Source organism: Gallus gallus, chromosome 4, assembly GCF_016699485.2.
Source record: "Gallus gallus isolate bGalGal1 chromosome 4, bGalGal1.mat.broiler.GRCg7b, whole genome shotgun sequence".
In the NCBI taxonomy this organism is placed as follows: Eukaryota; Metazoa; Chordata; class Aves; order Galliformes; family Phasianidae; genus Gallus; species Gallus gallus.
The window spans coordinates 60125587-60139003 of NC_052535.1; the positions used below are offsets into that span (position 1 = coordinate 60125587).

General features: G+C 36.1%; 1 protein-coding gene across 3 annotated transcripts in view; it reads left to right on the forward strand.

The window, feature by feature from the left end:
- The window catches only part of BANK1 (B-cell scaffold protein with ankyrin repeats 1), a 131354-nt gene that overhangs the window by 39310 nt on the left and 78627 nt on the right, over positions 1–13417 (forward strand). For all 3 annotated transcript variants that reach the window (XM_015285617.4, XM_420665.8, XM_046940858.1), the window contains exons 6-7: positions 5761–5881; positions 12460–12656. In XM_015285617.4, the coding sequence (XP_015141103.3) occupies positions 5761–5881; positions 12460–12656 (318 nt within the window). The remainder of the gene's footprint in view (positions 1–5760; positions 5882–12459; positions 12657–13417) is intronic.

Genomic DNA, 13417 nt, shown 5'->3' on the forward strand with positions numbered 1-13417 from the left:
TGGGAACTTAGATATCTACAGCACACCTGCTATTCTAATGGAGATTTATTTGTGTTGTTCGGGAGTCTGGCCCTTCATTTAACCAGGATGCCTAATATTTAGTAAGACACATGCAATTCAAATTCTATACAAATGCAAACATAGTTATGTGCAGAGTTGTGGCACCAGGAAATACAACTGTAGTGTTATCACTATCAGGTATGTTTAAAAACTTGCATGCCTTTACTCATCTCGATAATAAAAAAGAATTTAAATGAGGAGGCACTGTATGCCACAGCCTTAATTTTGTTGTGTCGGCAACTGGAAAACCAGATAAAATTTTCATATGCAAGTGGGTTTTACAACCCACACAGTGCGATGGCTGCTTTGCAGGAAAGTACTCTAATGGTAATTCTTCTGTAAGTTTGCTGGAAGATTTGTCATTGTATTTAATGGTCCCCACTGGGCCATGGAGCGAGGTATATTAACTGGCTGGGTAGCTGAACTATTTCCACAGACTTTTTAAATACTTTAAGCCTTCATGTAAACCTGATTTAATGGCAATAAGATACATTGTAAAGATGCAATTTACAGAACATGATTTAACTTAATCTTAAAAAATGTGTTCACACAAGGAAAAACAAAACAGCCTTGGTACTAATTACAATTCCCATCAAGTAGCAGGAGTAGTAGTAACTTTTATTTAACTAGAATAATTAAAACCTTTGAGACTATCAGCTTATTTGCAAAAGTATCCTGGGGCAACAGTGGTTTATCTATGCAAAGTAACAATCAAACACAATAGAAAACAAAATTAAAATAAAATAGAAAAGCTTACAGTAATTGTTGATCAAAGCAGTGTCATTCTGTAGTTCAAATAAAAGTTCAAGATTTTCAGAAATGCTTGTAATCCTTATTAAAATTCTGTGATGCAAGGAAATTGCTACAGTAATGCATACAATGGTTTGGTAAAATGCTGTCATTGTATTGCTGACTCTTGCAGCAATTTTGAGGTGATATCAACACTCATACTATTGTCCTCTTCTCCACTTTGGCCACCAGTAAAACCCAAGTAAGTAAACCAAACAAGTAGACTTACAGTTATCCATTCCTTTCACTGATGGTCAGGTCAATTCATACTCCTCAGTGGGACACCAGGGAGGTACAGCAATGCTGCTCCTATTAATTGTTCTTTATTTTTAGGTAGGAATTAAAGATGAGCAGTGCTTACAGTTAAGAGAAAATGTGTTCTACTATTTTGCAAATCACATTTGGGTGACATTCTTTGCTTCATCTGATTGTTATTTTCTATGTTCCTTGTTTGTAAGAACCTATAAAAGTATTTAACATTCGCAAGACGTTTTAAGCAGCCGAACGAATATTGACAATGTATGAAAATGGAGTAAAAATGAATTGATTCTTTCCAAAAGTTTTGGAAGAAAGCAATCTGAAAATTTATATTGAAGTAGGAAGAGTTGGATTGTTATAACTGAATCATAATTCTGAACACACTTGTATCAAAACGCATGAGGCTAGATGTAGGCAGAAGGCCTATCACTTCTTAGTTTTCCCACTTTAACATAGTTCTGCATTGAAGCAACTTTTCCAAAGAGTTTGTGCTTTTATAGTAACCTACTGGACAGACTGATTTTAAAGTTTTTATAATTCATAAACTTTTTTTAAAACTTCTTATCAACTTTTCATTTGAACATTTTGCTGGATCTGCATGTTGTATTGATTTTTCTCTCAGACTTTCTACCAAATGCAACTATTGATTCAATTATTTAGTGTTGGGAGTTTTTTGGTACGTTTGTTAGGCTTTCAATAAAAAGAAACTAAGGTTATGCCCTTATTACTGAAGGTGGTAGGTTCCTTTTAGTTTGAGTGACTTAGAATGTGCGGAGAGATTCAGATCTTTATGAGAAATGTTGGCTAAATTATACAATTCTGAGGGCCCATGATTAAAAACAAACAACAACAACAAAAAAAAACCCCAACTCAAGAACCCCTGGAGATTTTTTTTCTCCTAGTCATCAAATGAGATCCCAGTTACAGTGTTTATTGATAAAAAGAAAAATGAAAACAAACTGCCCCCTTTTCTATTAAAACTTGTGAGAATTAGCTGTATGACTTGCGGAGATATTACATACCTACCTTTACCTGATCCCCCAAGATACTGCCTTTGAAACTGCTTTTAATATTGTTATCTTCTATGCCACGTCAGTAGCTGTTATTTGAAAATGTTTATTTCTTTTCCTCTAAATATGAAATCTCTCCATATTCCATCTGTGGCTAAAGTTGTAAGAAAGGCCTGCTGAATTTGAACCCTAGCCCTTGCTCTCTGGAAGAAGTAATATATTGAAGTGAATATATTGAAGTAAAGCAGTATCTGATGCATAAGAACTACTGAAGTAGTTCATCTTTATGTAAATGTAACCTTGTTAGTACTGCTAAAGCCAGTGAAAAATATGTTAATTTACTGTCTGAATGCTGTTACAGTGGCACACATTTTCAGGATTTTGTTAGCAGTTGTTACAGAATGTAGGTCATCTCACTGATAAAAGCAGCAAAATCTATGCTTGCTCTTTTCCTTTTTTAACAAAGTTTTTGATGTGATGCACGGGTATGATGGATAGCACTCGGGGCTGCTCTGTTCTTCACAGCCATATCCTGCTGCTCTGAGAAGGGGGTGGGGGCTGGAGACAGTGCCTGTGCGTGGAGTGGAGGTACTAGATAAGGACTGACTTCTGGTGAGAGCCCTGGGGCATGTAGGAGGACTAACAGTGAAGGGAAGGCTTCTCTGGGCTATAAGGTTTTGCCTTAGCACAGGAAGAATTGTCTAGAAACTTACTGGCATAATTCTGAGTGGCTCCTGGAAAGAAGAGCATGCCCAGGGGTACACAGTCAGAAAAACAGCACTTTTACTCCTTTTCTGCCATGATTTAAATCTATCTTCAGATAAAATTTGGGCTTTCACAAATTTCTGACTGTCTCAGTGGTAATCCTTGCAGCATGCTTAACTTGAAATGCTGCCCTATTCCTGGTGGCTTTTCAGCATGGATTTGAGCGTAGTGTTACTGGGATTTCTCAGGAAGACTGAGGTCTTTAGACCTGTTGAGAGTTATAGAGGGCATATCAAAATACATAAATGTAGCTGCGAGGCAGGAATGAGTAAGATCTGTAAACTAAAGTCCTTCCTGGTAGAGGTAGGCGATGACCCTTCTGTTGTGGAGCTCTCTCCTTTCAACTGGATAGTATAGAGTGGTCCTACTGTTAGTTCTGTGTCACTGTTACTTCTGCTAAGTTACTGTTACTTCAAATAACCAGGCGGACGTAGTGGGACAGGCTTTCCAATGTGTGAGATGGAAGGTATTAGTATACATATTTTTGTAACAGTTAAGCTAGATTGTCCTACCATGTCTTTTTTGTAGAGTGGAAGAACAAATCTAGTCATTATGATTCAATTTACAAGATAGCTTTTTAAATCATGTGCTTGAGCCATTAGATTTCAGATCCCTGGAGGAAGAGAAAAAACAATTGAGATAGAAAACTTGAAGCAAATTTCACTGTGATAACTGTGTATAAGAAGGATGTTGTGCCTGCCTTTAAATTTGTGGGAATGGATAGCCTGGTCATTGTAAGGCAGGCTTGTTAAAGCATTAGAAATATAGTTCTCATTCAACTCAGGCCCTTTTGGGAGGTCAAACATTCTAGTTTCCGTATCTTGTAGAAAGTGAACTCACTAGGTCTGGGTAAGCCAAGTAACTGTTTATGACCTTGAAAGTTTTGCTGTGAGTTTCTGAAATTGCGTGCTCTTCTCATTTCAAGAACTTGCTCCATCTCATGTAAATTTGATTATCTAAGTTCAAAGTCAGTGCTATACGTTTCCAAGCTACTCCTCCCACAGGTTTCTGCCTGAATAAAAAGGGGAAGGAGAGGTTCCTGCATCTGCTCTTATTTAAAGCAGAGAACCTTGGAAGGGATAACCTTGAGTGTTTGCTGAAAGAAGATGGCTTTTTATATGCAAGACAATCTGAAATATGCTCTGTATGAAACTGTTCCTCAGGCATTTCAGGAAAGGTAGTTGTTGATTTATTTATTTATTGGAACAGGGAGAATGTCCCTACCTCTTTAAAGGGAAATTAAAAATACTAAAAATACTAAAAATTTATTCTAGATCATACTTCAGGGCATTTCTTTTCTAAGGAGGCATTGTTTGTTTGTGTTTTTTTCCTTGTACAATAATTTTTTGTACTTTTTTAAAATAAGTCACGGTAACAATTATAGAAAATATGCAATGTTACAGTACAGAGAGTATGAATGTAGAAATAAATAAATCACAAGATACTATATACAATGTTTTTTATATATAAAAATTAATACTGGCCAATTTTGGTTATGGGAAAAAGGAATGATCATATTTTATTGATAGTAACTCTCTTTCCTGCACAAACTTGTCACCAATTTCTGGATCATTCATGTAGAACTCGGTCAAAAATATTATCCTGACAATGTACTCAATTTTTTTGATCACATAAGAGTGAATAAGAAAGAAATTCTTAACAGCATTAGGAATTAAACTGCATGTTCCATCAGTAGACATCTTTCTCCTTTTCTCCTCAGATTGTCAGCCACCGAGTTTCTTTTTAAGTTTATATATACTAAGCATGTCTACAGATATCTGTTAGCAATCCAGAGTTGTCTTGTCCAGAAACACTTCAGATATGTGAAGCAAAACATTTAATGCAAGGTTACTGACTCCTGAGCAGTGTAAACCAAATCCTTCTGAGTGCTTCTCTGCTGTTGCTGAGTTTCTTTTGATGCCCAGTGCAGCTCAGACTGTGCTAGCTCTCTAGTGCTTAGTTCTTACTGTTTGAATCCCTGTAATCACACTTCTCATCACACCAGGAAAAGTAGCATTTAATTATGACTACCTTGAGAGTAATTAGGAATGGATCTTGGCCTTTTGTCTAGACAGAATTAGGCAATCAGTAAGTGTTCTCATAGCAGTCAGGATTTTGCTTGTCTAAAGACTAAGTACTTTGTAGGAAGCTCGTCTAACTGATTGCTTGCTATCAGTTTCTTAATCTGTTAGCAATGTTAGGCCATTGCTGATGGAACTGATGCTGTTTGCTACCTAGCAAAGCACACAATCTAAATGTAAGGATTTCCAGTAATGGAGTGCTACTGTATTCCTTAAACTCATCCTGAATTACTGCTATAATGACACCCTGGATTAATTGGTAACTGGCATCTGTCAGAACAGCTTCTGGTTATTGGACCACGTCATACAAATCTTCCTGTCCTTACTCTTCAGAGAATCACAGAATTGTAGGGGCTGGAAGGGACCTCTAGAGATCACGTAGTCCAACCCCTGTGCAAAGCAGGCTCCCTAGACCAGGCTGCACAGGTAGCTGTCCAAGCAGGCCTTGAACATCTCCAAAGAAGGAGACTCCCCAACCACTCTGGGCAGCCTGTTCCAGTGCTCCGTCACCCTCAGTGTGAAGAAGTTCTTACACACATTTGTGCAGAACTTCCTGTGCTTCAGTTTGTGGCCATTTCCCCTTGTCCTATCACCATGCACCACTGAAAAGATTCTGGCCTCATTCCTTTGCCTCCCGCACCTTAGATATTTATAGACATTGATCAGATCTCCTCTCCATCTTCTTTTTTCAATGCTGAACAGACCCAGGTTGCTCAGCCTTTCCTTTGAGTAATCTGATTCACAAGCAACCTGAGGATAAAGTTATGCAGTTTTTTATTTATTTGTCTTTTCAACAGACTTTGAAGTTTTCATCTGTGGAGAAGCTGGACAACATTCTGACTTTGTTACTGGAAAGCAAGATAGTTACTTGTGGATTCAGTGCATCCCCAGGTGAAGAGCATCACTATCAACAACCTAGTGAGTTCCTTCTTTTTTTTGCATTGATTTTTTGTTACTGCTGCAATGGTTTTTACTTATGAATGTTAATAAGACAATCTTTAAATACTTAAGACTGCTGGTGAAGTGCAAAAATCCATGATAAAGACAATATAACCAAGGCAGAAATGAAAAAATGTATTTTGTAAACCATTACTTCATGAGTCAGTACTTACATAATTAGACTTGTCTGGATGTTTGATCAGCTTTGGATTAAATTCAAATTAACAGCTTTTCAGTTCAGTAAACTTATACAGAGAGTACAGGCAACAAGAAGCATGATGAGGTGGCTGTATATTGTGTGTGTACTATTTTTCTTCTTAATTGCTCTTTTGCAGTACTCTCAAACTTCACACTCTTATTTCAAACTAACAGAGAAAATCAATTTTTTTATTATAATTGTTTGAGGAGAATGTGTTGCTTTTGAACTTAGAACACCATTAGGCATTGGCATTGATTTCAGTAATTGTGTACTTAATGGTTACCAGTACTTTATTCTGGCCAAAAGATAATTACGTTATTGAAGTATATGTATAGTGAATTAAAGTTGGATTTGTCTGTGAAGTAAATGCATTGTATATACAATTCAGTAGTGTACCAACAGGAACTACTGCTTATTGGAGGGCTTGGTTGAATTAATTAACCATTTTTTAAGGATATAAATTGTATTACAATAAATCAAGTAGTTGATTATTTAGTTTGTTTTGAAAAACATCATTATGATGTTACTTCAGATGAAGTTAAACTTCAGGTTTTCTAAGAAACTGCAAGTTTCCTTTCTGAAATAGTTAAGGAAGAAGTACTCGAGTTGTTGGCTGACTTGTGTTTTGCGTAACCAGACTATGAGTTTGAGAGGAAAATAAACTCAGTGTGTTGAGTGTACAACATAATAATTTTCATAACCAAATATAACAAATTTTCAAGGTAATATCTGCTGTGACTAGTGTCATGCTTCCTCTCATTTTTAGTAAGCTTTTTCTGATGATGAATTTCACCCCTCTGTAGTAGATAAACATGATTTTTCTCCTTTTGCATTCTAAAAATGAGCTTAAATGTCAATCTGGATTGGAAGAAGCAAGAAATTATGGTGTTAAGTGAGATACCTACCCTTGCTGCGTATCTGTGCAAAACTGCAGGACAGAGGTGTATAAGACATATTAGAGCACTATTCTAAATGTGAAATGTTAATTCTGTTGGGAATAAAAAAGAATTTCTGCTTCTTCGGGAACTCTTTAGATCTAGGCATACTTGTGAATATGGAAAATAATGATTATCAACCTGTAATCCTTTGCCAAAAAGCCAATGCATTTCAAGCACAAGCTTGTGAGCTTGGCTAAGTACTGACCAGTGATTTTTGAAAGATTGGAAAAGGTAAAAAAGGACATTCATACTGTTCTTGTTTTGTTTATTTTACAAACCAGTATTTCAGATGATAGCCATTGGTATATTTTCCAAGGATAAGATAGTTTTCAGTAGCTTGTTTAAGGTGAAACATCCTATTATAATAGTTACTGTAGTCATCAAAATGTAAATCAAGTACCAGCAAAATATTGTTGGAACTGCTGTATGTGTAAAAGCTTGATAGAGATAGAATGCACGTTTCAGATTTGAACTGTGCCTTTTTTATTGTTTTGTGTATTTGAATAACATCTAAAGGAGACAAAAGTATAATGTTTCAATGTTCATAAAAGAATGTGCAAAAAGAAGATTATCAAAATGTATGTAGGATTATACATGGATTTTACCTACTAGCATTCCTTTATTTAAGATAAAGAGGTTTTTTTCAGCTTATCAAGGAGAAGATGTTTATATAATAAATGATATTTGAAGGTGTGACCTCTGAAGGAGAATATTGGAAGCCTGGTCAGCTGAGAAAGCTGATAGACTGAGTAGAAGCCTCTGGAAAAATGTTGTGGTTCACATTACAATATTAACCAAAAAGGAGGTCTAAGAGCATGTCTGGCTTTTTTGTGATGGTAATGAGATGCCTTCTCCTCCATCTTTTGTGGAAGCATGTAACTAAAGCTGGAGATACTGTCCTGAATGTTGTATTTTCTGTGCAAATCTGCTTTCAGGATACCTAATATGCAGATTATTCCTCTATAGTCTGGTAAAAGGCTCCAGTCAAAACACGGTAACTAATCCAAGCTGGTATTTCAGAACTCTTCTTGAGCTGTGGAAATTCTAAATCTAATCTTGAATTTTCAGGTTTGTGAGTTCTTGGTGTGTTCATCTCTGAGGTCAAAGAAAAAACAGCTTACCTGAGGAAGCTCTCTCAGTGAACTGACTGCTATCTGTTAACATTACTCTAGTTAAACTCATATGCTGAGGCCTCTTTAAAATTGTGATTTACTTGCTTTATAGAAAATACTGCTTTTTGTCACCTAACATTACAGGCAACATAAATTTTCTCCTGATTTCTCTGATTCTTTCTTTCAATCTGAATCATCAGTCTCAAAAGAATGAATTTGGGTTTCTAGCTGCTAGTGAAGCAAGAGGTGAAAAAACAGACAGGGGAGAGGAAAAAAGTGCTTTAAGTGTTTCCTTGGTTTAATTGATATTGACACTGTAGAAATCACCTTAAATGTCTATTTGGATTGCTAATAGAAGTAATGTCCTGTATCAGTAATCTGAGAAATAAAAGAAGTATGTCTTAAAAGTCTGCAGAAGTCTAACTGTAGGCTGTTCTGTTTGCTTACTGCAATTTTATGAAAATTCCCACAGGCTAAGACAGTGCTACAATAAAGTAATTTTAGATTTTATGCTCTGTTTTATAGCTGAGGTGTTCCAGAATGCTCTACGGAGAAGAGCAGGGAAGGGATTATAACAGCACAATACTGCAACCCCCATTTAACCTTGTGTGTGCCAGCTAAAGCATTTAAGAGCAAGCACTACTTTCAGAGTTAGCTGAGGAAGTTACCTTAATGAACTTAAAAATAAGCCATGTGGTCACTGTCTCTGTTCCTGCTTATAGAATCATTAAGGTTGGAAAAAATCACTAAGATCCTCTTGTTCAGCCATGAGTGCATCACCACTATCACCAGCTTTTGAGTTCTCAGTGTAGCTGTCAAACGATGGCAGCTTTTCTCCATTAATGTTCTTCTGTAAAATGGGCTAAAAGTGGTTAACTTCTGTTTATTCCAGTAACTACTACTTTTGTTCAGTTGTGTATTTTTTTTAACTTAAATATACTGTTTGTTCAATTTCACAACTGATAAAAGTTCCACTAGTTTTCCCAAATTCAGTTCGACAAAGTTGCAAGTTCATGAATGCTTTCCTGCCTTGAGCATGTGTGCATTCAATAAATTATAGTATTGTTACTGTGCATAATGCAACATTTCAGTTACAAGAGTTAAACACGGTAAGGTAGAAAGTTCTATACAGTGGAACATCTCATTTGTCATAGGAGTGCACTTAACTCTGAATTGGCAATTTAGCAAACAATTATAATTTAAAAAAAATTAGATCTTTCAGTGTGGTGTTCTTAATTGTTTTGATAATGGTAGGTGTAGTTGTCATTGACTTTGCTATAATTTGTAGAGGTCCCTTCTTTACCTTTATCCAGTGACTTGGGTGGCATTTAAACAGCCACTTGTGCCTCTTTACAGAATGAGAGCAAAAAGAAAGACCATTAGATTTCAATCTTCTCTTTTGAGGTCATTAACTTTACTATATTTTTAAGTTAAATGTGTTGTTAGGGGAGGAATTTCTGGGAGATCAGATCCAAAAGTATCTCTGACTCACTGCATGGGTGTCAAAGCCATTAACTTATGCAGAATGACTACTGATACCACCGCCACACACAGAAATGGGTGTTAAAGTCTTAAGGAGGTGGCTGAAGGGAACAGCAGCCAGGGCAATTATATATGTATAACATTTATAACAGGGCAATCGTATCCAGGTGGCCTCAAATACTCAACAGTTTGAAGGTATCTATCACTTAGACTTGGAAAACTTTGGCCCATGCCAAACTTTGGCATCAGTCTTAAAATGCCAGAAACTGCTAGTTGAGTTTCCTAAAATGGCTTAGCACAGCAGGGTGTTAAAAACTGTTTTAAGTGGGTAAACTCATTAACATCACATGGTGGTTGTCACAATAACTTGTGACAAGTCAGGGGCTTCCTAATCCCAGCTGGTGATCTACTTATCTTTAAAAAATAAAATAAAAAATAAAAATCAATGTAGTCTTCAAAAAGGGCAAGGAGGATCCAGGAAACTATAAGCCAGTCAGCCTTACCTCTATACTTCAAAAGGTGATGTATAACATAAAATGTGCTGTACAATCTGCTTGTCTCATAAGGACTGGGATATAAGGGAGAGCTCAAGAAAAATAACTGAAAGAGAAACCAGATGTATTAGAGAAACTAAAGAAATTATTTGTATCAGTGTTTGTTCTAAAAGAAACTGTAGATTTTGAAACTGTAGTGCTGATTGGGAGACAAGAAGAAAGGGGCTGCAGTTGAAAGAATCATGAAGTTAATAGCAAAAAATTGGTGGGACTAGAGATTACCAGGACTAACCACTATTCATAAATAAAATAGCGGGATTTCTGACAGCAGCATGCCATTTTTTCAGTTCTGTAGTATTAAAAGTTGTGAATGTGATGCCAAAACCTAGTTTTGCTAGGAACCTGACTAGGCAATTATTATAAACTGCAATAAAATAAAAATTCCGTGACGTTTGAATTGCATAATTTTTTGAATGTTCATAATGTTGATAATTAAAATAATTTCTTGCTATTCTTTTTGATTCTGCAAACATCATCAATTTGGTAATTGGTTGCCTATGGCTGAATATTTGTCCAAATACCCAGGGGCAGATGGCATGAAAAAAACCAAGCCTAATAATGCAAAGCATTCAGAGTAGTAAGGATAAGGGCTGCTTGGGAAGTAGTGGGGAAAGGCCTTGTGAGATTTAAACTGTGCCATAAGATGACAGATGATATTCAGTGCAGGTAAAAATGAAGTGACACAAGAATCCTATGTTGTCACACATAATGAGAGGCTATGAGCAAGCTATTAGCACTCAGGGGTGAGACGTACAGTTCCATGATAAAATCAACTGGTTGTTAGGTAGCAGATCAAAAAGCAAGTGAAATTAGGAAATATTAGAAAAGGAATAGAGAACAAACCACAGGTTATAATTATGGCAGTGCCTAAATTACATAGTTCACCCATAAGTTGAGTGTCATGTGCAGTTCTCCTGTTGTCTCGGAATAGTTATATTAAAGATGGAAAAGGTTCAGAAAAGAGTAGTGAGGGTGATGAAATCGATTCTCTGCAGGCACAGTGAAGTAGACTGGATCTCTTCAAGAAAAAAGTTCTGGGAGTAAGTCGTTGGAAGTGTGGAGAGGGCAGATAGAGATGGAGTATCAAATGAATTAAGGACTAGCAATAGAATCTAACAGCGATCATGTTGAAAACAGAGTATGCACTTCTCACTGACAAATCACAACACAACAAGCAACAGGTGATTAGAAAGTACAGTATGAAGGCAGAGGGAAATACTGTTTATGTTTAGACTCTCATTTGTTACCTGTGGCTTCTCAGAGTTTTAATACATGACCAAGTGTTGAAATTACAAATGTACTTCTGTTTAGCTTTGTCACAGTTCTCAAAGGTGAAGCATACAGATTGTGATGCAAATGAATATCGTGCTATTTCAGATAAATCCTGAAAACTTTTGTCTGATCCATCCATTAATACTCTGATTTTTTTCATTGTTGTTAAGCAAGTTGTTTTTTATAAGTCTCTTGTAGTCATGTGAATTTTCAGAAATGAATTGTAATATGAATGCATAGGGACTTTTTCATAGTTTTACAGTACTTTCAGATTTCTCAGATGAAAAATGTTTTTAAAGCATTAGATAATACACACCTTTGTAAAAATATGTCTTGGCTGTAGGATTTTCTTTCCCTTGCAAGGAAACTTATTTCTTAATAGACTGAACTCCCTCTTTTTTTTTTTTCTTTTTAAGAGAGGGATCTCTTAATTATGTTTAATTATCCTTTATTAAGATATGCATGTGATTTGTATGTCTGGGTAGGCTGAACTGGTGGGCTGAAGCCAGTTATATGAGACCAAGTACGGAGTCCTGCATTTAACTTACAAAAACCCCATGCATCACTGCAGGCTGCAGGGAGGAAAAGGATGTGGGGGAGGTTGGGGTTGGATATTTGGAAAAATTTCTTCTCAGTGGTGAGGTATTAGGACAGGAGCAGATAGAGCCACCATCACTGAAGGTTTTCAAGAAAAAAGTAGATGTTGTGCTGAGTGACTTGAGTAGTCACAGACGTAGTTTGATGGTTGGACTAGATGATCTTAGTGGTCTTTCCAACTTTTTTTTTTTTAACAAATCATAGTCATAAAATAAATACAATATATATACATCAAAATATTTCATTTGCAGTAATTGTTCTTTTGGTGCCAGTTCTGTACTGACAGTTTGAGAAACTGTTAATCAGTATCACTAATATTCAAAATACTTCTGTAATAGAAGCTGGCAGGTGATTTATAAGAGCAAAACTGTTTTTCTGAAAGCTTTGGTTTTTTTTTACACAGATAGACATTTGGAAGAATTTCCCACTCTCCTTCACTGTGCAGCCAGATTTGGATTAAAGAACCTCGCAGCAGTTCTACTCAAGCATCCCGAGGCTGCAAAGGCTTGTAAAATCTCCAATACAGATGGAGATGTTCCAGCAAGTATAGCTGAGAAGCATGGACACAAGGAAATAAGAGAATTAATCAAAGAATTGTTGGTATGTTCATATGCTTTTTCATTTGCCATCCATAACCAGGTAACAATGATGTTTCCATTACTGAAATTGTCTAATATTTCTTTTGCAAAGCCTTGTACGTTGTAGTCCTCCTACTGTAAAATATTATTATATTTTTCTGTCTCAGGAAGAGGGATCAAGATGGGGTACAGCCACTTCTGCTCTGTTGTAATGAAAGTAAGAGTTTCTGTGCTGCTTGAATTTTAGGCACTAAATGGAAGGAGATCAGTAGGTCAGAAGTACCTGATGTGATGGTTATATTGTGAATAGTCTAGCCCAATCATCTAGGTTAGTAGATACAGATATCTACTTCAAAATCACTTCAAAAGCAATTTCTGAACTCTCTTAGCATTGTCACTCTCATTTGACAAAGAGAATGTTTGTCCTGCCTTGGCTGTTCACTTTATTTTCTCTCTGTTAGATGAATTAAACCTTTTTTTCTGATGGTAACACAAAAGGGTATTTGAGCAATATTTGCCTTTCCACATGGAAGAAGATAAAAATGTTTTATATTCTAGCAAGTAAGCTATTGCCAGTAAAATCTAACAGAATTGACAATACAAAAAAGGATGTATTGAAGTAACTTTTGAGAACGTTAATCTATTTTAAGTCTTTACTGTGATAGCTACAATATGAGCATAGGTGGTAATTCTTGTCCCAGATGTTTTAAAGCCTAGAGGAAAAAATCAGAGTAATTTTATACCAAAGAGAAAGACAAGATGTGAAGGCTAACAGAAGTAAGC